The 23,267-nt window shown below is 54.3% G+C and overlaps 1 protein-coding gene across 11 annotated transcripts in view; it reads right to left on the reverse strand.

Moving 5' to 3' along the window:
- Nucleotides 1–23,267, reverse strand: part of UNC13B (unc-13 homolog B) — a gene marked incomplete at its 3' end in the record, with an annotated part of 165,867 nt that continues 142,600 nt past the window's right edge. For 7 of the 11 annotated variants that reach the window (XM_082241708.1, XM_082241705.1, XM_082241704.1 and 4 more), the window contains 14 exons: nucleotides 21,372–21,468; nucleotides 20,533–20,676; nucleotides 20,248–20,325; nucleotides 19,262–19,339; nucleotides 18,353–18,538; nucleotides 14,008–14,096; nucleotides 12,843–12,986; nucleotides 12,295–12,418; nucleotides 8,743–8,799; nucleotides 7,706–7,786; nucleotides 5,455–5,602; nucleotides 2,621–2,713; nucleotides 1,807–1,966; nucleotides 1–1,426 (listed from right to left, as the gene is read on the reverse strand). In XM_082241708.1, coding sequence (XP_082097834.1) covers nucleotides 1,141–1,426; nucleotides 1,807–1,966; nucleotides 2,621–2,713; nucleotides 5,455–5,602; nucleotides 7,706–7,786; nucleotides 8,743–8,799; nucleotides 12,295–12,418; nucleotides 12,843–12,986; nucleotides 14,008–14,096; nucleotides 18,353–18,538; nucleotides 19,262–19,339; nucleotides 20,248–20,325; nucleotides 20,533–20,676; nucleotides 21,372–21,468 — 1,765 coding nt within the window. The remainder of the gene's footprint in view (nucleotides 1,427–1,806; nucleotides 1,967–2,620; nucleotides 2,714–5,454; nucleotides 5,603–7,705; nucleotides 7,787–8,742; nucleotides 8,800–12,294; nucleotides 12,419–12,842; nucleotides 12,987–14,007; nucleotides 14,097–18,352; nucleotides 18,539–19,261; nucleotides 19,340–20,247; nucleotides 20,326–20,532; nucleotides 20,677–21,371; nucleotides 21,469–23,267) is intronic. The other 4 variants (XM_082241710.1, XM_082241712.1, XM_082241709.1 and 1 more) reach the window with 3 other exon arrangements.

The raw sequence follows: 23,267 nt of genomic DNA on the forward strand, positions 1-23,267 counted from the left end.
TGCTGCTAAAAGGTCCTTTATTAAAGGTTACACGGATCGCTTCCTGCCACAGCGGCACATTAAACAGGGATTAAAAACCGCAACAGTAATAATTGTGGTGATCCAAAGAGCGGTTTTATCTTACATCCATTGACAACAACTACACGGCGTCTAAAAGCAGGTCTGAGAAATACAAGGTCTGTTATTATACAGCTGTACAAGTGCCAAGAGGAAAAAAAATAGAAAAACAACCCCCCCAATATACAAATAGAATCCCCCCTCAACATGCGGCTCTTGGGTGTTTCTTTGAGGGCCACAGCACACGGAGGGCGGGGGCCGGGTCATCCGCCATGGCAGTCGGCAGCTTGGCTTCTTCCTGCACGGTTCCTAGTGCAAAGTTGTTTCCGGTGGGTGGGTGGGTTCACAATGGTTGCACCAGGAAAACCTCTCCCTCCCTGCACGGCCCAAAAGCAACACTGGGGGGGGGAGAAGGGGGGGAGAGACTCCCAGGACAAAGACTTGGCGCAGAAACAGAAGAGGATGGAGAATAAGGCGGCCCTGAGAGAGAGGATGGTGCTCAGGTGGGCAAAGGTGGGATTTTTGGTCAGTGTTGTGCTTGTCTGGGGTGGGGGGTGGGGACAGTGAAGCTCCTGCAGCCCCCTCCTGCTTCCACTTGGACCCAGGCTCAACCAGGCAAAACACAGCTGACCTTGGGCTTTCCTGCCCACCCAAAACCAGCAAAGGCTTCCGGCTCACCAACAAGTTGGACTCCCAAGGAATCAGCCTGGAACAAGCAGCTGCTCACCTTCCTCCTTGAAATCTCCTCTGCAGAACGTGGACACCCCCCAACCCCCCTCAGGCCAGGAGTGTCTGGCCCACCTTGGCTTCGTCTTCTGGCCCACGCAAGAGAATAGCGTTCTTGCTCCGCAGCGCCAACCCCAGAGGAGCAGCCATGACGGAGGCAGGCACCCCAAGTCCAAGACCTCCCCCCCCCCTCGCTCTGACTCTCTGCCTTCTGCTGAGGGTCCAGACAGGTCTCCTGTGGCCGGCAAAGGGGCCGACCGAGACGCGAGGCTCCTCCCCGGGTCCAAGAGAGCGGGCGGCTGCGCTTTCCGCACACGTTGGCATCGGTCACCCAAGAAGGGTGGAAGCGCAGGAGGCTCAGCTCCCTTCCTCCGTGGAGCGCGACTCCGACTTCAGCTTGACAAACTCCTTGGCCACTTCATCGTTGGTCCTTTGCGAGAGGATCCTCAGGACCGTCAGCCCCGTGTCGTCCATGTGGACCCTCCGCCCCAGCGGGCACCAGCAGGCGCAGCTGCCCTTGTCGGCCACGTCCCGGAGTTGCATCACGGCGATGCCCAGCACACGGTCCTCGCGGGCAAAGCAGTAGTCCTTCACGCACACCTGCAGCTCGTAGGCGTCCGGCCCGTCCTCATTCCCCAGGATGCTGCAAGAGAGCGAGGGGACGCCCCGTTAAAACTCTGGCAGGGAGACGGGGTCCCGGCACCAGGAGCCCCCCCACCCCCAGTGGAAAAGGTCCTCAGGGAAGTTGGCATCTTCCTCCTGAGCTCCTGAGCCTTGCTCCTGCCAGGAGTGCTCTTGTTTCGTCTCGTCATATTCAGTTTTATCGCTTTGGTAAAGGCTAAGAAACACCGTGCACATATTGCGAAGGCTACCCTGCACTTGCAGGGCGAGGGAGAGAAGGGCTGTGGGATTCCTGCAAGGCTGCCTCTGCGTGGCCTGATCCTGCATTCCCAGGCCGAGGGGCTGCTTGCCTGTCTCTTGGCCCAGCTGGGGAGAGGACGGGATGGAGAGGACGGGACTTACAAGTGGAACGTCTCGTTGTACTTTGGGGCCCAGTTGTTGCTCTTCGACTTGGTGGTGAATTTCCGCTTCTTGTCACTCTGGTGTGGCCCAATCATGGTCACCTCCACGAAAGGGCGGAACATGCCCGAGGTCTGCCACTTCAGGTCGTTGGCTGCCACCACTGCGGGAGGAGAGAAAGAGGCTGGGGGAGAGGTCCAGCTCAGCCGCTCCACACACCCTGGCCAAGCCAGAGAGGGCAAAGGGGGTCTGGACTCACCATACGCAACAAGCAGCAACCCGAGAGGCTGCCCAAGGCAAAAGCCCAGGCCCTCTTGCCCAGCTCAAGGCAACACTCTCATTGAAGCTTCTTCCTCGGCCGCTGGCTGGCCTCCCACAGACGCATCTTCCCCACCCCACTGTCCTGACCAGGGAGAAGCTCTTTCTGCCATTTGGGGAGCCCGTGGACCAGTATATGGCTGTGCAACTTTAGAGGCAGCTCAGCCTGTCCCAAAGGGCAGCTGGCCTCTCCACTTGCAACGAAGCCCAACCGCCCATCAGCTGGGCAAGTTTCCGAGCCACGCCCACAAAAGGCTGCTCCGAAAGGGAGTCCCCGCCCTGGTGAGTGACAGCCCTGCAAGCCTCTGGGGGCGATTGTGGGGGGGGGGAGAGCAAGGCGGGCAGCCTGTTCTGCTCAAAGACTCACTCCGTGCCCGCCTGGATGGCCAACTCTCCAGCACAGCGGCTGCGTTGACATCTCAGGGGTTGCCAAGAGACCAGGCCTGGCTGCCAGACCATCAGAGGAGCGGTGTGTGTGTGTGTGTGTGTGTTTGGTTACCTTTCACCGTGACCTTGTGCTCCCCGGTGCCGGGGTGTGTGTACAAGTCGATCTGAATGGACACTTCACCCACGGGGTCGTCCACTCCTGAGCCTGGGGGGCAGAGAAAGAGAAAGAGCACCACAGACGGCATTGGCATGTGCCTAAAGTCGGGGGGACGACGATGATGACTGCATCCCGTTGCCCAAAGACTCCCCCCCCCCACGCCTCTGCTCCCTCCTGCCTTTCTGTTTTGAAGCCTAGTTCTCTGCTATCTTCTTTGGATTGGATCCCTGCTCTGTTTCTCTAGGCAGGGGGGCCTGGCTGCCTCTTGCCCCCTGGAGGGGCTGCTGTTCCCCGGTCAAGAGCACCTACTGGCTGCCGATCCGCAGCCCCCTTGGAGGCTTCTCCCTCCTGCTCCACAGCAACGCTTCCCACCACTGACGGGTGTTTGTGTGTCTCTCTCAAGGCATTTTAGCACCAAAGGGACCCAGTCGAGACAGTGGGTGGGCACTGCGAAAGCAGGCAGAGGCGCTGGCTCAGAGCTGCCACACGCCCAACACTTTGGTTCCTGGAGACTGTCCTCTCAGACACACAGCATGAAGGCAATGGCAGGGCCAGAGGGTGTGTTTTGGGGGTGGGGGGCTGCCAGGTGGCTAAAACAGGCCCTCTGGGGTGGCAGTTGTGTCTCCGCAAAGCAGGGTTTCTAATGCACACCCTTCACCTGGCGCTTGGGTCTAGTGCGGCATTTTAAAGGCTCCTGCTGATTATGAAACTGAGTCAGGTGGGAGGAGGATGTGCGGAGAGCAGTGGCGAAGCCTCAGGAGCAGAGAGAAGCTCCAACCTCACCCTGCCTTTCACGGCCCCCGCCTGCTCCTGGGAGCTTGAACCCATCTTAACCATACAGACTCTTCCAGATTTGCAGAAAGAGCTTCGGCCGAAAGCCAAGCCTTCATCGGACTGTCCACCACAGCGTCGAACGAGGCGCACTATTCGCCTGGGGTCCAGAACTGAGACCATCTCAGTCGGCTGCTCCACAGTGCACTCGGTGCATGCTCAGGAGCCTTCTACCATGCAAAGTGTGAAGCATCTATTTCTCTCACCACGACGGCTGTTCGAACATCCAGAGCTGCAGACTTCTGCCATCAGGCTGACAAAACTCCCCAGGGAGAGCACACACACCCCTCCCCGGGGGGAGATTGCAAGGCGCACGCCACAAGATGCTACGAGGCGAGTGATCCAGGAGGGGAGGAATGGCCTGGGGGTGCTAGAGGGGGGTAGAGAAAGGCCAGGGGGGTGAGGTTGGGGGGCTCCAAAGCACAGCAGGTTTGCAGCCGTCCAATGTTGTCATGGCAACATTGGCCTGGAACATACCCTTATCAGGACGGACATCCTCATTAGCCGTAAACCTAATCCCTTTCCCACCATGCACTGGGGCAAGCAGCAGGCAGGACGGAGAGAGAGAAGAGTTTGGTTACCACCTGGCCGAGATCACGACGCAGAATCCCACCGGGGCAGAGAAGGCAGGGCTGGCCGTGGGAATGGCTCAGAGGGGAGGGAAGGGAGCTCCTCTCCACTGGAGGCTGAGCATCGAGGGGGGCCCTGGAGCCCTAAAACGGGCTGCCTTTGGGGCCCAAGTTGGAGAAGGGGGAAGTCTCCTTGCTCTGGCTGCAGAGGAGGGAAAGCTGGACCCTGGCCTTGCTCCGGCCGGCCCAGAGTTCTCTGGATGAGATGAAGCTCACTTGTTGATCGCTCACTTCTCAGCCCCTGAACAAAGCAGAGCCCCCCAGCTGGGACTCCCAGGCAAGCCCTGGGGGGCTGGTGCAGGGGCTCAGGAAGGGGTGTGGGGGTGTGGGGGGTGAAGTCCACCCCGGGTGTCATCCCTGAGGGGGTGACAAAATGGCACACTGCGAGGGGCGGCACTTACTGTGGGGCCTGGCCTGCAGTGCGCCCGAGCCACACGTCTCTCCCAGGAGTGATGCGGTGGCTTGGGGCCCTGTGCTGCCCGAAACGGCAACGTGGGGCTTGCACCCACCAGGCGGACTCTGGGCAGTTCGATCGCCACGCTGCCCCCGTGCACGGATTGGCCCATGGCTCCGGGTGCCGAAGCAGCTAGCTACACCCCTGGGCTGGTGACCCGTTCCACTTTGGGCCAGGCCAGGCCAGGCTGGCTCTCTCACCCTTTCACTCAGCCTCGAGTCAAAGCAGCAGCAGCCCCTCCCCTCGGCCTCCCCAGGCGGGAGCCAGAGGCAAAGGCAGCTGCCGAGCTGAGCTGAAGGAGGCCAGGCATGCGCCGTCAGGAGAATGGAGAGCATCAAAGGACCCCTGGCGCAGGAGGGGCCCAAGGCACCTTTCCTACCCCCAGCAGAGGCCCCACACGCCCCAAAGGGGGTCCATCTCTCCCTCACACTTTGGATTGAGGGGCCCCTTTTGGACAGTTCGCTGTCCAAAGAAAGAAGAAAGGGCTCTTGGGTTGCTTATGCACTCGGGCTGACCCCAGACAAGAAGCGCTCAAGGGCCTGGGAATCAGCTCCAGGGGCCACACGGCTGGCTCTGCCGGGACGGAGCAGCAGGCGGGGACCACCCAAAACTACCCCCTGGGGCATCAACAGGGAAGACAAGGTGGGCATGCGTTCCCTCTCTGCTTTTCCAGGGTTCAGCTGAGCTCACTCCCCGGACTGTCCCCAGAACATGGCTGTGCACGGCCTGCTCTGGTGAGCACATGCCCTTTTGAGGAAGGGCGCAAAGAGGCAACTCACGGAGGCCCCCCCCCAGTCCTGCCCCATCCCCATGGCGCCTCCGCTGCCTCCCCCTCCCCCGCCTGAATGAGTCTCGCCCTTGCGCAGGATCCTCACCTTGCGCCGTCTGCGTCTGCACGAAGGTCTTGATGAGCGTGTCGGTGGTTTGCGTGTAGAGGGACAGCGCATAGCGCAGAGACTGCAGGTCCGAGCTCTTCTCCAGAAAGGTCTTCTTCAGGCCGCTTCCCCCAGCATGGAAATATTGCTGTGGAAAAGAGGCAGTTGGGGGGGGGAGCGTGATGGCTGGGGGCTCGGGGGGGGGGGTCCCCTGTAGTCCCAGAACACTCTTAAGGGGACCCACCAGGCAGCGTCACAACATGAATTAAGGAGCATGACTTCATGACATCTTTGGTTTACAGAAAGTAGTTTTGTTGGGTGTCACATCAGAGGGGATGAGTTGAATAACATTTATATATAGCTGACAGACAAAGAATTGGAAGTTCCTTGTTCTCTTAACTGTAACTCCCCCCCCCCTTTGTCTCTCTTTCGTTATTTCCTCTTTCTCTTCCCTTCTTCTCCCTTCTCTCGAGCTCTCTCTCTATTTGTTTTTGTCTTTCTTCTCTTCAGGGTTTGGGTCTTTACTTAGATTAACATTTCAGTTTTGATAAAAAAAGAGAAATTGGATAATAATCTTCGTATCCCAAATGCTAATAAAAAAATACTAAAAAACAAGCACGCAACTGGAGGCTGGAACCCCCGTTTTCCCCTTTCCTGACGGGCGGCTTCCTGAATTAAAGGGGCCCTTTCTAGCCCATCAACGCTACGGACATTTTCTCCTTTCTGCAGTCCTTGTGGGATTTACAAGGAAGGAGGCCTCACTGCCTCTTCTCTCTGCCTCTGGATGAGGCCCTTCTCACCAAAAACTAGACTCCTTCCTCCCCTTTTGGGCCATACATGTCAGAGGCAGAAGGAGGAAGCAGCCAGGGACCCACCCAGAGACCCACCTTCCCTGCTCCTTGGGCCACAGGGGGTGGGGACCCCCAACTGGCTCTCCCCCAAGCCCATGAAGGAGACTCTGGAACTGAGTGGTCCAGAAGATGGAAGGAGGAAGAGCTTCTCTCTCGGCTAGAGGAAAGCCTAGCACAGTCTCTGTCTTACGGCCATCTCCCTTGTGGACTGAGAAAGCAGCTAAAACAATAATTGCTCTTAAATTGGCCTTCAATCTCCAAGAATAATAATAATAATAATAATTACACCCTGCCATCTGGATGGGTTTCCCCAGCCACTCTGGGTGGCTCCCAACGGAATACTAAAAATAGAATCAAACATTAAAAACTTCCCTAAACAGGCTTGCCTTCAGATGTCTTTTAAAAGTCAGATATTTATTTCCTTGATATCTGCTGGGAGGGCGTTCCACAGGGCGGGCACCACTACCGAGAAGGCCTTCTGCCTGGTCCCCTGTAACCTCCCTTCTTACAGGGAGGGAACCGCCAGAAGGCCCTCAGGGCTGGACCTCAGTGTCAGGGCAGAACGATGGGGGTGGAGACGCTCCTTCAGATATACTGGACCAAGGCCGTTTAGGGCTTTAAAGGTCAGCACCAACACTTTGAATTGTGCTCGGAAACGTACTGGGAGCCAATGCAGGTCTTTCAGGACTGGTGTTATATGGTCTCAGCGGCTGCTCCCAGTCACCAGTCTAGCTGCCACATTCTGGATTAGTTGTAGTTTCCGGGTCACCTTCAAAGGGAGCCCCACGTAGAGCGCATGGCAGTAGTCCAAGCGGGAGGTAACCAGAGCATGCACCACTCTGGCCAGGCAGTCCATGGGAGGGTCTCAGCCTGTGTACCAGGTGGAGCTGGGAGACAGCTGCCTTGGACACAGAATTTACTTATAGAATCTAGTCTCAGGCTGTTTTGGGACACATCTGAACTCACTGAACTTTATACGTTCTGCTGCTGCCCTTTTTAATAGGTAAAATGTCTTACCTGGGAACCTGATTTAGACCCACCCTCTGCCCCTGAGAGTCTGGCGCTAGCCAACATCCCCCCCCCCCGGGTGGGTGAGCAACAACTGCTGAGCTTCCTGCTCTCCTTGGAATTCATAGAATCGCAGAACTGAGGAGTTGGAAGGGGTCCCAGGGGTCATCTAGCCCAGTGTTTCCCAACCTTGGGCCTCCAGCTGTTTTTGGACTACAACTCCCATCATCCCTAGCTAGCAAGACCAGTGGTTAGGGATGATGGGAATTGTAGTTCAAAAACAGCTGGAGGCCCAAGGTTGGGAAACACTGATCTAGCCCAACCCCCTGCAATGCAGAAATCACCATTGTTTGTGTTTGAGAAACCGAGGCGGGGGTGTGTGTGTCACTAACCTTAATGGTGTCTAGAGCCAGTTCCAGCACCGCACACTGCTTTGGGGTGAGACTCCGCGTTTCCTCCCTGACCATGTGATCCTGAAACAGTAGATGGCAAGATTAGGGCTGTTTCGGGGGGGGGGGAGTCCTTAAATGGTAAGGAGCCAAGAGGGAAGGCAAGCACAGGGGTGGGTCAGGGATCCAGCGGCAGGGGACCTTTGCTGTGAGAAGCCTATGAAGAGACACGCGGCAGAAAGACGAGCGGAGCAGAGGGAGTGGGAATGCGGCCACAGGCCTGTCTCTGGAGACCTATGCAAGCTCACATGGGAGAGAAGACGGAGGGGACAACACACACACCAGCTGCAAGGAAGAAAACTCTGCCCAAAGGTCTTCTGGAAGGGACCCCGGGGGCCATCTAGTCCAACCCCCTGCAACGCAGGAATCTTTGGCCCAAGGTGGGGTTCAAACCCACAACCCTGAGATTGAGAGTCTCAGGCTTAATATGGAAAGAAAGAAAGATGTTAATTGATTAAGTTAATCTTATTTGAAAGTGGTATTGGAAAACTGCTAGAATGACTTATATGGAAACTCAGCTAGGGAAATTCGAGGAAGACATCTAACAAGGATAACAAAATTGGGAATTTATCAGTTAGGATAAATGTATGTTTGTTTGCTTTTCTTTCTGTTTGTTTTTCAGATTGTAATGTTTTTCTTTTTAAGTTTGTTATAAATTTGGAAAATTAATTTTAAATTTTTTTGGGGGGGGGAGGGAAGAGTCTCATGCTATGAGGGCTTCATTCTTGCAGGGATGGCGGGCGGAGAGACGATGCAACGGCCTGCGGTCAAGCATCATGCGCCAAGAGCCAAGGCAAAATCCAGCTTACGCCTGGGCAGGGACTCAGGCACTGGCCATGGTTACGACAACAGTGACAAGACGCACAAGGGGACACAAGGGCATTCTGTGGGACGCACAAGCAAGACAGCCACAGTCACAGGCAGGGCAGGCGGGGGGCGGAGGGCCATGCGCTAGCGGTTACACCCCCCCCCACCAATACCTTCAGCTTCGACAAGTGTCCCAGTTCTTTAGCGGCGCTGAAAATCAGCGGGGTCCCCTGCGGGCGTGACGAGCGAGAGAGGAAAGACAAGACAGGAGGAGCAGAAGGTTACACCCCGGATTCTGAGCAGGCAGAGGCAGCCAGCGGGACCCTGGCCCAGGCAGGAGACCCTCTTGCAAGCACCTGCTTCGGTGCCCACTAGGGCTGCTTCAGGGGGAAAACAAGGTGGGCAGCCTTCGTGGGTCACACCAGTACAGTAGGGAAGAGGGATCGGGAGGCCTCAAAGGCTTTGCGTCGAGCGGAACATGCTGGCTTGTCAACGGAAGGAGAGGCGCTTGTGGGGGAAGCCCCACTTATCTCGGCTTAGCCGTCAAACGGCCATCTTGGCAATCTCCAAGATACACAGGAGTGGACGCAGCCAGCTTAGAGACAGGGCCACTTTCCCACCTAGGTGACCTCCCAGGAGTGGGCTGGGCCAGAGGTCAACGTGGGCAGGGCAACGAGTGCAAATATTATCGTTGTACTGAAGGGCAGTTCGACACACACAACCTCCTCTGCCCTCCATCTGAGCAACCCAGTGGCATCATCAGGGTTCAAAGTCAGGCAGAAACGTCCAAGGCAGGTCTGAAGAAGTGCTGGTAAGAGTCCAGGAAGAAGGCAGAGAGTCTGTTTCAGGGGCCTAATTCAGTTTATTTTACCTTGATGGGCCCTCGCGTATGTTCACTTCATCAAATCTGGCCCTCTTTTAAAAAGTCTGGATCTCCCTGCTAGAGGGTCCTCCCCCCTGGCTGAGAGGCTATCTGCCTACTCCCCCTTCCACTAAAGCCCCTCACTCCTAAGGACGTCCCAGGGCTCAGCTGGAAGCATGGGATACAAGGCTGGTATGGTCAGACTTGGGGGGTATTTTTTGCACAAAGGTTCCAGAAGAAAACAAAAGAGAGAGGAAAACTTCACTTCCAAGCCAGTAGAAGCTGCCCTGGTCTGCTCACCATCATCCCTTGGCTCCGAAGCCCTTGCCACTAGCCAGCCTTGGGGGTGTTGTGCTGGCTTGGTCATGGTGGCCCCTTGAGGTCCCTGGGGAAGCGAGGCTCTTCCTCCAGCGCCAAGAGGAGACCCAAGGAAAGAACCCTCCTTTCCACACCCGTCTGCTGCGCTCGTGGGGAAAGGGCCAGTCGACAGAACTCTGCTTTAGTGTTTCCAGGCCCCTTTGCGCCACGAACCCCTCCCTCACTCCCCACACCCTGTGACCAGGCGCATATGAGGGAACATGCACCCTCCAGCCTCAGCCTAGAATCCAACTGGGAACAGCAAAGAGCCAGCTGGGAATCCAGCTCTTGCAGAAACAGAAATATCTCTCCTGGCAGAGGCACGAGGGAACCTTGTGTGGAACCAAAATGGTGACCATGTTCCGGAAGGCCTGCAAATGCCACCTTGGGACTGATTGTCATTTGCTGCCAGAATGAGCTCACTTATGTTCAGCTGCCTGAACATAATGCTTATGTTCCGCTTATGTTCGGAAGCCTGAGTTTTGGTTCTGCTGGTGGGGAGAAGCAAGGCTTCTTAGAGATGGCCTTAGAGATGGAGGGGAGCTGGGAAGGGGCCTCCAAGCCGGGGGCAAGTTAACTGGGCTCCTGGGGCCAGATTACATAGCTAGTTTTTGTATAAGATGTGATGCCTAAATGCTTTCCCGGGTGCCGACAAGTCGTGGTGACCGCTTGCCTCTTCAGGGTCCACGCTGAGTCTGGCTCTGCAGTCGGTGTTGTACATTGGCCTGTTCTTCTAATAAAGAGCTAGAATGGATCCCTCTGGTGTTTTTTAGCTCCTCTGGTATCCTGGCACCAAACCACTCGCACAGGCCCTCCTCCTTTGGGCCTGCGGATCAGGGCAACCACCTCCACCCTTGGCCACCATCGCTGACTGCAGACCTTGTGGCAAACGCACCACAGAAAGACCTGTGTGCCTTCCAGTCACCCACAGGCCAGTTGGGCTTCGCAGGGCACAAGATTGCACCAGGCTCTAGGGAGCCAACAGCCACGGCCCATGACCCAGAGTCTGATGGGCTTCTGGCCTCCAGGCATGGAGACATCCCTCCGTTTCCACAGCACCAGAGTTGATTGGCTGAGCCGTCTCCTGACGACTGCAGCTGCCTGGCGCTCCCTCTTCTGCCTCGGGGCTCCTGGCTGATCCTGGGATTGCGCCAAGAAGCACCAGGCCCTCCCAAGCCAGGCTCCCCTGCTCTCCAGAGGGAACAGCTCTCTGGCCAGGCTGCAGCACCTTTCCCTTATCATCCTTAAAGCTTTCCCTGCAGGCACAGCGTGGACACAGGGCTGCTGAAAACGGGCTTTGCAAAATGTTCCTGTTTGTTCCTGTTAATGGCTGCTACAAGGCTGGGCAAAAATTGCCCTCTCCATGCCAGGCAAGAGAGACAAAAGATTTCAAAGGATGGGGGAACAAAGAAAGGTCTCTTGGCTGCCCCATGCAACTCTCCAGCCCCTGCACCAGTGGGTGGGGGCTTTCCTTGGCACTGCACTCAAGAAGGCAATGGGTGGCTCCTTGGAGGAACACAATGTGGGACTTGCTGCCATTGCCCACGGCAATTGGGACCCGCTTCTCTCTGGGTCCGTTCTGTTCCGCGGAGTGGGGGGGGGCGGGCTTTGTGCAGAGAAGAGGCTGGTGGGCCACTTTCCTCCCCCTCCTGGGAGCTCCAAAGGGTTTCTGCAGCCAGCCCCCCCCCCGCTTGACCCGCCTCCCCTCCCGCTTTGTCTCGCTTCCTTCTTTCTTTCTGAAAAGGCTGGTTGCCGCCTGTGCTGGGCTTGCCCCGCAGACAGCCTGACCCAGCCATTTTCACAGCTCCGCTTAAACCTCTTCGCAGCAGGGCATGCGATAATCGTACAAAGGCGGACAGGGCTTCTCCTTCTGTTTCGGCAACCCACACAAGCCCACGCAGCAGCAGCAGCAGGAGCAGGAGCGCTGATCGCTGGCAGCCTTCAAGGAAGCCCAGCCTCCAAGCTGGCTCACCGGCTCTTCTGCTGCCGCTCTGCATGGGCAGAAAAGCAGACCCAGGGCAGCCCAGGTGGGAACAGGCTGGAGGAGGAGGAAGCATGGGGGGGGGGGAGGAGGAAGGTCCCACCTCCCTGGCTGTGCCTGAACGCGGCTCCTTCTGGAGCCCCCTCCTCACGCTCAGACCTGCTCCCTCTTTCCCATCTGGTCCAAATGCCCCTGGGCTGGTTCAGACCCCCTCCTTCTCCCCCCCGCCAGCCATTCAGCTCTTTGCTTACACTTAAAAATGTGCCACCTCTGTTCTCTGTTCACCTGGGGGCTGTTGGGGGGGGTGAAAGAAGGGGACAACGGCAAAGACCAACGAGAGCAGCCAAGACTGGCAAAAGGCAAGAGAGGCACCGTGACCTAGTGGTTAGAGTGGCATCCCAGGACCTGGGAGAGATCAGGGCTCAACCCCCCACTTGGCCAGGAGGCTCTTGGGTTCTGACTTGGGCAGTTGCTGCCTCTTTGCTTGACCTCCAAGGAGGGCAAAGAGCGGGGGAAGAGGATTACCGTGTTGTCCGAGAGGGGAGGCAGCACGATGATCTTCTCCAGGGTGTTCATGACCACCCTCCAGAGATCCTTCAGCACCCGCTTCAGCACCGTCTTCTCACAGACGTCCGCAAAGAGCGTCAGGCTGCAGGGGGAGAGCAAGAGGACCTCAGCAGGACAAAAGGACCCCTGACTTTTCCCTGGTGGCCACAAGTGCCTGGCCAGAACCAAAGGTCTATCCAGCCTGTGTTTGCTCTTCTAGAGCTGACTCCCTTGGCTGGACGCGACCAGCAGCTGTGGCCATGCCTCGAGGTCTGGCCAGGCCAACTGCTACTGCTGCTTCCAGCTCTTAGGGAAGCTTTTGTAATTCACTCTGGGCCGCTTTAAAAGTCCTTCTGCCTCAGCTGGGACTGACAGAGAAACCAAGAAAGGGTGGGGGATTCTTCCGCAGAAGCAGCCCCCTCCATTTCCCGGGCCTGGGCTCAAGCTGAGGTTGCTCTTCATAGACGGCCCCCAAGAGGCCTGCGCAAACCCTCTAAATCTGGTGCGGATGCGCCTGGTGCCCTTACTTTCCATCCAGGAAGTCCATCAAGGGCCGGAGGACGTTGTCTGCGTCTTGGGCCACCACATTCGGAGGGGCGTTCCCCGGCCCTTTCACCTGGCAGAGAATATCCGACATCTGCTTGACGCAATCGTCGATCCGTGCCTGGAAACTAGAGGCGAGAAGGGACAAGATCACTCTGGGCGCGGCACTTGCGGGCACCTCCCTCCCTTGCAGGCTGATGCCACCTGCTTGTGGGCAAAGTCTGCCTGTGCACGAAGGAAAAGAGGGCGAGCCCCCAAAGCGCAGCGCTCAGCAGCCCCCCAACATGAGCCTGGACCACCTCACCTGGGGCAGCTCACGGGTCGGGGGATTTATGCTCCCAGAAATTCAGGCTCTCCCCTCTCCCCCCCCCTGCACTTCTCAGAAGGAGGGACATAGGAAGGATACGTGGTTATCCTTGGACGGAAGCCAGGCCAGGATGCCTCTATCTCTCCTTCCCACTGTGCAGGAGAAGCAGCGGAGGCGGAAAAGGAAAGTCCCCAGAGTTTAAAATGCCTCCCATATTTGGTTGCCAGCGGAGGAGATGGGCATTCACTACTAGAAGGAAATAGTTCAGGACCCAAGAGATGGGCTTGGGTGTCCCAAATCCAAGCAAGGGATTTACCCTACCCTTAAAATTTTTGGCTGGGCCCCTAGAACTTGTGATCAGTTTCAATTCTGTATTCCAGAGGAGGAGCCCGACTTTGCCTTGTCAATATTGAGGAGAGCTCACCGGAATGCCCTTATCTCCTAGCCCTGACTAAGGCTTGTGTGCTGATAGCAGAGCTGCACCAGAGAGAGAGCACTTTCTCTCCCTTAACGCAGCTGCCGCTTGCTAAAGCCGCCATATCGCCCTCTGAATGTTAAGAGAGAAATTGCACTCGGTCAATGAGCCGGCAAGCAAAATCTGGCACCGATAGGATCCCAAGAATATGAACTCGCGGCGGATTTCACAGTTCAGAGACTATTTCACTTTGAGCCAGGCGAGAAGTGCGTAAACGTTTCTCGGTTCTTTGGTTGCTTTCGTGCGTGAGGATTTGAGGATTAACAAAAGGGAAAGGAGCAAACTCCAGGCCTCTTTTTCCACCTCGTGAGGCAGACACAGAAGGAAGGCCAACTCCCTCCGCAACCCCTGGGCTGCTGGCACCCACCTGTTACCAAACACAGCACTGAGCTCATCCAGCACATTGTTCAGCTTCACCTGCAGCTCCTTGAGAGAGTCGCTGGCTTCTGGATCCAGCTGCGGGCAGGAGGAAGGAAGGGAAGTGAGAAGCGTCAAGAGCATCCGTGCCCACTGCCTCCATTCGGACACAGAGTTCTAGATCAATGGCTAGGAGGGTGCGCCTGCCTGTTGGCACTAGGCTGGTGCTAGGAACTAGGAGCAAGCAACTCTGCCGCAGCGCCTAGTGTCTCCAAAAGTTTCCCCACTTCTAACAACATCTGTCTTGCATCAGAAAGTCCAGCCTGGCAAAGGACGCGAAAGCAAGCGAAAGACCATCCGCGAGGCCACGTCTCTCTGTCCCCCAGCAACTGGGGAGTTGAGGACAGTCCAGACCTGCCAAGCCAGCAAGACTCTCTTGGCGCCAACCTGTGTGGCAAACACAAGACTTAGGTCCCAACTCAGGGCTACACACATTCACGGGAAAATCGAGAGGGGACAGAAAGGGGAAGGCGCCCCCAGATCCAACAGCAATGGGTGGAAGCCCATCAAGAAGGCAGCAGAGAGGAGACACTGCCTCTCTCTGCTCCCTTTCATGCTACAAACACACCAAAATCCACTCAGCCATCCTGCCAGAGCCCTTGGCAAGAGAGATTCCTTAGCTACCTATATATATATATGTAATTTCCCTACAATACATTAAACACTGGCTTCCCTTCCACCCTTCCATGGTTTCCTCCATATAACAATTACTGCTGAATATTACAATCAAACCATACCTTCTTTTCCTCATCTTATTCTCAATGTAACTTTTACTATTGAATTTACTCCAAACCTGCTAGCAATTTAACCTGCTTATGATAGTTCTTCGTATAATCTGCGAACCATTTGCAATCAGCCTTGAATAGTGTTTCATCCTAGTCTCTGATTCTGCCTCCCTAAGCGACAATGTGGGCTTGCTCTTGTTTTCAGAGTGTTTGCAAGAGCCTAAGGCTTCTGAAGTCGAGGCCTCCAGAGCCACGGAGTAAAAGCCCTGGGTGTGAAGGGCGGCTCTCCAACAGCCTGCCTGTCTCCCGCTGCAAAGGAGGGCAGAGCTGCTGGAGACAAGGGGTTGCCATGGCAATGAGGCGGTGGCCAAACTGTGTCTCCATGGACCATAGTGGGAAGGAGGAGGATGCTTTTCGGGGCTCAGAGCTCTTGGATAAGACCCTGGGAGGGAGAGTGCTGATTTCTGGTCACCTTTTCCTGAGCCCATAAGAGCACTGGACTTGCTTGGACAAATTTCAAAGTAGAGTTTAGTAGAATAATAATAATTTAATAATTGTTGCTATTTTGGCCACAAGTATTGCATTTAACAGCCACCTCACCCAAGGCTTTAATCCTATATTCACACTTTATTTCCGCTTGCAGTCATTATAACCTGATGTGTCCCCCCCCCCAACTGAAACGCTTTCACTGCTTTCCTGCCAATGTACTTTGGATAAATTTTGCAAATGGGTTTCAGCCTCTGGTCAGACGACCCCACAACCCTCTCGCCCACTGGGGCAAATTAAGGACCTCTCTTTCCATCAGCAGCCATTAGAGAGCTTAATGTCACAGAGCCCCAAGATCACACACAAGCGGATGCCCTGTTGGGGGAGGGGGGCTTTGGAGACTTCTCACCTGCCCTGGAACGGGAGTGCATCTCAGGACGGGGTCAGGTGGGAGCCCCACGCCTCCCTCCCCTCCTCGTCGTCCCAGTTGGCGTAGGAAACTGGGCTGTGACCCTGCGGCAGAAGGCAAACTCTCCCTTTCCCCGGGGGGAGGAGGAGGAGGAGGAGGAGGAGGAGGAAGCACGCAGAGCTGGCTGCTTAAAAAAGCCTCTCAGGATTCAACCAGCTGAAGCTGGTGTGTGTCGTGCCTTATTAAGGGAGCCGGTCTCATTACTGTGTGAGCGCCGAGGGAACGGCTGGCCCCCTGGCATGAGTCACGCTGCCCAGGAACAGGCAGGCACTGGGCAAGCGCAGCAAAGAGCGAGATTCCCTCTCTCCCGGCTCCAGCATCTTTCTTCCTACTCCACAGGTATAGCCCATAGCAAGATGCAGGTGGGCAGCCAGGGAGATCACCTCTCTCTCTTTTACTTAATAACATAACATTAAATATCTCTCAACTCAGCCAGCTTCAGCCCCGCTGGCTAAAGTCAGGGAGGATGAACATCTGCTCTGCTTTAGGCTGGTCTCAACTCCCCACCTGCTCTTACACTGCTGGGGATGTGGTGGTTGTGGGATGACGTGGTTGTGCGAATGAAACACATCTAACACTAAACCATGGCTTGCCTAGCCAAAGTGCGGCTTCTCTGAATGTCCAAACCCAGCCCACCACAATATGTTTCTGGTAACAAACCAAGATGTGACGCTGTGGTTTGTAAAGGGCTCATGAACCATGTTTTAACTATGGTTTTATGTTATGTCTGAAACCAAGTGTCTTAACCGACTATGGTTTGCCCATCCCACGCTGGGCATGTGCTAAGCAACAGAGTCTGGAGGCAAGGGCAGCTGGGAAACAAAGGCGGCTCTGAAAAGAAGTCCTGGCTTCTCTGCTCGACTGAAAGGCAACCTGTGGCTTGTTGAACAAACCATGGCTAAACTATGTGCTTATTGCATCCATTGTAAATAATACTGTTTATTGATGGCTCTTACACCTTAACATGGTCCAGTGTTCATTCGGCAGGAACACAAGAGAGAGTAAGGACTGATCCACACTTACCTTTTGCCTGGCATTTCCCAGGCATGAGTCTGAACTTTAAAACCCTGATTGCTTTTTATTTCACCCTGGAGCATTCCTCGTGAAAACCTGCTCTTTAAAGATGAAATGCAAGAAGCGGCAACCGGGTGCTTATGTGCACTGCTGTTTGCTCCAATTCAGCAGTAAAGAGCGGGTTTTCATGGGGAAACCTCTGGAGCAGGCATAGGCAAACTCGGCCGTCAGGATGTTTTGGGACTACAACTTCCATCATCCTTGACCACTGGTCCTGTTAGCGAGGGATGATGGGAGTTGTAGTCCCAAAACACCTGGAGGGCTGAGTTTGCCTATGGCTGCTCTGGAGCAATAAAAAAAAGTGCTCAGACATAAAACTTTAAAATGCAGACGGTGCCTGAAAAGTGTGGAGGAAAGGAAAATGTGGATAAGCTCAGAAAGAGACAGGCAGGCAGACAGACAGACGGCCCAGTCCCCGCCCTCCATTCTCCTGTCCACCCACCCCCTGCAAAAAACTGGGAAATGCCGGATGGAGGTCCATGGATGCTGGACCAATTGGGACATTGGTCTGATCCAGCCGGCTATTCCCATGTTCCCCCAGTCTCAACTGCAGGGAGACTCACAGCGAAAGGGTCAACACACTCACAGACAACAAGCGAGATAAGGTCATCAATGACTATGACTACACTAATTCCTGGAAGGCAAGTTCCTGTAAGTGCAGGATTTGCTTTCATTTGGCAAGCCTTCCCGCTGCAGAAGACCTAGAGAAAAAGGAGCAGGTGACTCATGGGAAACTCTAGATAAGCTGGAAAGGGGAAAGGCTTCGGAGAGGGAAGGGTGAAGCTCTGCACTAAAACGAGCAGCAAATGTTTCTAGCTATTTGTTCAGCTGACTAAATCCAAAAGCGGGAGAGCTACGTTATCTCAGTGGCCGACACTCGCTAGCCAGGCTGAGGAACAGCATTCAGAGTCCCTGCACGGCACACAGACAAAGGCAAGAGGGACTGAGAATCTGCACAGAGCAGAACTGGGAATGGAGGCTCCAGGGGGAAACCGCTTAAGGCGCTTCGGGGACGCCAAGGCCTCTTCCTAGCAGCAGTGCTGGAGACCAAAGTTGGCCAGAGGGAGCAAGAGAGAGACCCCATGGATGGCAACACTTTGCCCAAGGCGGCCTCTGTCATCACTTCCCATTCCATGCTTTTTCCTAAGGATCTTTGGCACAGCTCTGAGCTGCTTCTTGACATGCTGCCAGGGAGAAGCCACCCCAGGCCACGGTGCCACCATGGAGTTCACTGCCACGTGCAGAGCCTACATCTATTCAGGATCTAGGGCAGAGCTTTCCAAACTTTCCCTGTTGGTGACACACTTTTTAGACAGGCATCATTTCATGACACAGTAATTCAGTTTTACAAGTAAACCGGAGGTTGAACTAACCCCTCTCCAGCCCCGGGAGGAGCGCGGGGAGCATTCGCACCACACACCTACATTCTGCAGCCGACACACTAGCGTGTCGCGACACACAGTCTAGAAAGCTCTGACCTAGGAAGTCACAGCTAAGGAGGAAGTGTCTTAAGGCCAAGAGTAAGCAATATGGATTCTAACAGCCTTAGGATTCCTCGGTTCAGGATTCTGATTCTGATTCTGATTCTGTTCCTGATTCTGATCCTTTTCCTTTTCCTGTTCCTGTTCCTGATTCTGATCCTGATTCTCATCCTGATTCTGAGTCTCATCCTGATTTTGATTTTGATCCTGGTCCTTCTCCTTCTCCTTCTCTTCCACATTCTCAGTCTTGGAAAGCAAGGGAAAGACAGAGACAGACAGGCAAAGGTTAGACCAAGCATTCTCACAGCGTTGCAGAAAATCTCACAGCTTGAATCAGTGATGGAGGGGTGAAATCCTGCCTCCAGTTAAGGACAACAGGTGTTTAAGGCTTGGAAGGCATCAGGCAACACAGCTGTATCCACACAGGCCCAGCAAGTATCCAGAATAATGAGAAAGGGCACACACAGTCTGTTCAGCTGCAAAGGATGACCCAAAGCCAATTGTAGCAGCTGGAAGAAGCACATTTTCAAACCAGACTCATTCAAACCAGACTCATTCAGACACATTTGCATCTCAGCTTTCAGCAACCCAGCTTCACTCAAGTTGGCCACCACATGGCGAACCGATGGTGTGAATATTTCAGGCCATTTGACATCCATACGAAGCCTTTAGAAACTCAAGAGTTAGGAAACGTGTTCAACGAAGGCCGTGACCTCATCTTCCCTTCCTTCTCTGACTATGACAGGAGTAGCCAACATGTCTGTCCATCTCTCCCCCCCTTCTGACTATTAGCCTTCTGGCTGGGCCTGGTGGGAATTATAGTTCACCCCTTTGGCTCTTGGTGGTGCATGATGCAATCAGTGGCAGGCCTGCTAGCTACCCGTTTCCCCAGCCACAAAATCCAATCCCTGCCCAGCTGACGAGGCAGTGCTGAGCCCCACACTCCAAAGGGCTCCTCCAAGCTCTTACCTCCTTGGCCCCCATGGCTTCAAACATCTTCTCCAGCTGCACCCTCAGCTGCTGGATGTTGTTCATCAGAATGCAGGGCTGAGAAGGAGGAGAAAACGCCAAAGGCAGGTTACTGGTGAGACAGACAAATGCTAAGGCCACCGACTCTCTCTGCGCAAAGCCTTCAGGGCCACATACAGGTGAGAAGGCCAGAAATGGATGGGGGAAGACATTTCTCCCTTAGGCAGGAAGTGAGTTCTGCAAATTCAGTAGCCCAGCCAGCAGGAAGTGAACTGATCTCTCTCTCTCCGACGGTTTCCGAGAAGCCCAGTTGATGTTTGGAGCTGGAAGACCAACTGGCAGAGAGTCTTGGACTGAGAAACAAGTGAAATGGCTGGAGTGCCATACCCACCCCCACCGCAGGACCCGATGCCCTCCCATCACTATCAGGAGTTGGAGAGAGGGAGGGGAGGGTCAAGGGGAACATTTTGTCAAGGCAGAAAGAGCACTAGCTCCTGGGGAACCAATGAACAAACAAGCACAACGTTCGGGGAGGGGAAGTGCCTCTCATTTTGTGACCCTTCTGTGAGCTAAGGCTGAGCAACTTTCCACTCCTGAGCAGCAGAAAAGGGTTACGAGGCACTTCCTGCCTTGAGAACCAGGCTGCAAAAAGTGCACTCCAAGAACGCCCGTCAGTCTACAGACAACAATTTTAATATTTAAATGTCACCCACCTGACTGGGTTGCCACAGCCACTCTGGGTGGCTTCTGGCAATATATATATATATACACATACACAGTAAACAAATCCTGCAAATTAAGCAAGGGCCCCTGCATGCTGGCTCCACACTAAGTTGGTATCAGAGCCATCTGTGCAACGAGGTCTTGGAAGGGCAGCTATCTGTCCAAAGGCACCTGGCCTTGAGGATATGGCTAAGAAGAGAGGGGTACATCTTCTCCCCATTTGTCCTCTGCAATCCCCACCCCAACCAGGCAGAAGGACTCACCACTTTCTCCTTAGAGCAGTAGGCCTGGAAACTCCGGGAGACGATGTCCGCATACTGCATCAGCACCTTCCCGATGGTCTGCAAGGAGACCAGAAACGTTACTGAGCGGCACAAGAGAAACATTTAATGGTTTGTCACAACTGAATTTCATCTAGTTAAGTCGCCCTGAGGTTTCGTTTTGGCAACAAGCCACTAACAAATGCTGCTGCTGACTGTGATGATAATTGCACCCCTTTCCCCCGGAGAACGAAGCTCCTAGAGATCCTGTGGGAGGAGAGGCATCACCTTGGCAAAGCGCCGCATGTAGCAGGCCAGGATGGCCGGGTCGGGGCATTCCAGCTTCCTGATGATTTCAAAACTCTGGTTGAGCTGGGTGAAGACATCCACCACCGAGCAGGAGAAGAGAGCATGCTCAGATGTCTGCTGGAACTGAAGGCAAACAAAGAAACACGCAGCGTGAAGAAATACCGGGATAGCTCAGTTGGTACAGCATGAGAATCTTAATTTCAGGGTCATAGGTTCCAGTGTCATAGATCCCTGCATTGCAGGGGGTTGGACTCAAGGACCCTCGGGGTCTCTTCTCACTCCACGATTCTGTGATTCTACCTGGTGCCTTTGAGTTCATGCAAGCCTTTTACCATGTGAATTTTAATCTGCGTTAGCATTTTAACTTTTTGTATGTTTTGTAATTTTTTTCTGGGTTTTCTTGTTTTACGTTTTGGTAAACTGCTTTGAGGTTTTGCTTTGTTTTTACAATCAAGCAGTGTATATACTTTATGAAATAAATGAATAAAACAAATAGTTGCTCACTTACTGAATTGATGTAACACTTTTCTGTTTTCAACCAAGCTTTCCACAATCCTGAAGGATACCCGTTGGCTTCCTTATTTAATAAGTTTATACACGGCAGGGCAGCAAAACTCACAAGCCATACAACAGTTCAAACATTGGACGACAGCACTGCTGTCCAATAATCCAATAACAGCCTCATTATATCAATGCCAAATTATAATACAATTCCTAATAACAATCATTCAAATACCATATTATACAATTTAGGTGCCCCCCCATGCTAGAATTGATGGTTTGATGATTTACTTTATTTCTGTGTTCCAAAACCTTACCCCATCCTTCTTATCTCTCTCCAGAGCTCCATGCAAGAATTCCAGGGACACGTCTTCGTTCTCATCCAGCCACTGCATCACAAACTGCTCAAACCACCTGCGTTGGGGAGGGAAGGAAGATCACAGCATCTGAGGGGTTTGCAAAGCCCTTCCCCACCAGCCGGCCGCTCTGGGGCCAAACTTGGCCAAAACAGACCCCCAGCATTGGAAGGAGACAGAATATTCACAGGCCCTTGCCCCCCTCTCTTTCCCCCTCCCTCCTTCATTTCATGTCCTCTGCCTTGTAGCACTGCAAACTGCAGGGAAGGAAATTACAGGGATTTGCATGACTTCCGGTGAATGAAGGGAGAATCCTGCTCTTGACTAAACACTCAAGGAAGGGGGCAGGGACCCAAGGTCTGGATGTGGCCCCTTGGGCTGTGGGCGTTCTGAGTGTGCCTCACATGTCCCAGGTATTTCTGAAACACTGACTGCACGTCTTCTTTGCCACAGCCAAGGCTATCACAGCATCCCCGGAGGCCCAGAATCGATGTAAGAGATGGGATATTGGGAAAGTGACAGAGCTGCAGATTGCAGAAAGTTATGGCGAGGCAGACAAAAGACCAGTTGGGGGGAAATTGGTCTCCATTTATGTCTCCATTTATACCCTAATAAGAGCTGATGCAGCGAGAGGTCTCTCTCCCGAGGCAGAGAAAGAAGGACAGCTTGCCATTATTCCGTCCAAGTGTGGAGAACAGAGTGACTGGCCTTCGGGTTGCTTCACTCGTTCTACCTAAATGCTGGATGATTGAATCGTTCTGTTTAGGTGCATGTCAACTAGATGGCTTCTCTCCCAAGCTTGTGTTTGTGTGTCTTCTTGCGGCAGATGACACTGCTCTGGTAAGCAGTCGAGGGAAGGCACAGCCCCCCCCCCTGCCCAGACCCAAAATCACCCTAAACTCTGTTCACATGGGCTGGGTTGCCCTGGGCTGCACCTCACCCCTCCCAGTCCAGGCACTGCTTTTCAGGATCGGTTCTTTGTCAACCGGGACTTCCTGAAGTTCAGACAGCAGCCAGGGCAGAGGCATCGTCAGGCCCCGGAGGCAGAACAAGCCACGGAAGATGCCAGGGGGCTCTTCATCCCCAGGAGAACAGAAACACCCGCCTGGCGCTGCTGCGAGGCTGCTGTCTGCCTGCTTGTGTTCGGGCGGAGCCAGAGCCCACCTCTGTCTAGAAATGTGGCTGAAACACAAGGTGCTTGCAAACAAGGGAAGGGGAGTCAACAAAGCAGCACATTGTGTGATCTTCGCAGCTGATTACGGCCCTCTCCAAACCCGCAGCTGAGTTTATACAAACGGCGCTAATTATGGGGTGCTTAAATTTGCAAAGAAAGTGAGAGACACTACGGAGGGAGCGAGAGCAAAGCCCAGAGCATGCTGGGAAGCCTGAAATAACCCTTCACACTTCAGAATAGAAAGGCACAGCCTACCCGATGCTGGGAATTGTAATTGGCATGGTGTTAAAAAGCTGGCATCGGCCCATCCACACCACAGCCAGCAAGTTTCCAGCAAGTTGCAAGCGCCACAAAGCTCTGTTTGAATGCACACACGGCAGGGTATTTTGCAGTTGAGACATTTCACAAGATTCTGAGAAATTTGATTGCACACAAAAGTGGTCCAGGAATTAGGCACCCCGCATTGGGGCTACGAGACACTCATGCCCCCAAAATTCTGAGGCACAACGAAGTTTCCTATCGAGACCTTCTATGCACCCCTTTAACATGTGCTGATGGCAGTAGTAACCCTATGTTTCCAGAGTGCCAGAATATGGTACCTGTGACTCCCCCCTCGCCCTCACGCAGGAGGGCAGCCTTGTCTAAGCACATTGCCCATCTTTGTCTAGCAAGGACACTCAAGC

The sequence above is a fragment of the Podarcis vaucheri genome, assembly GCF_965113315.1.
Source record: "Podarcis vaucheri genome assembly, chromosome: 11".
NCBI lineage: Eukaryota > Metazoa > Chordata > Lepidosauria > Squamata > Lacertidae > Podarcis > Podarcis vaucheri.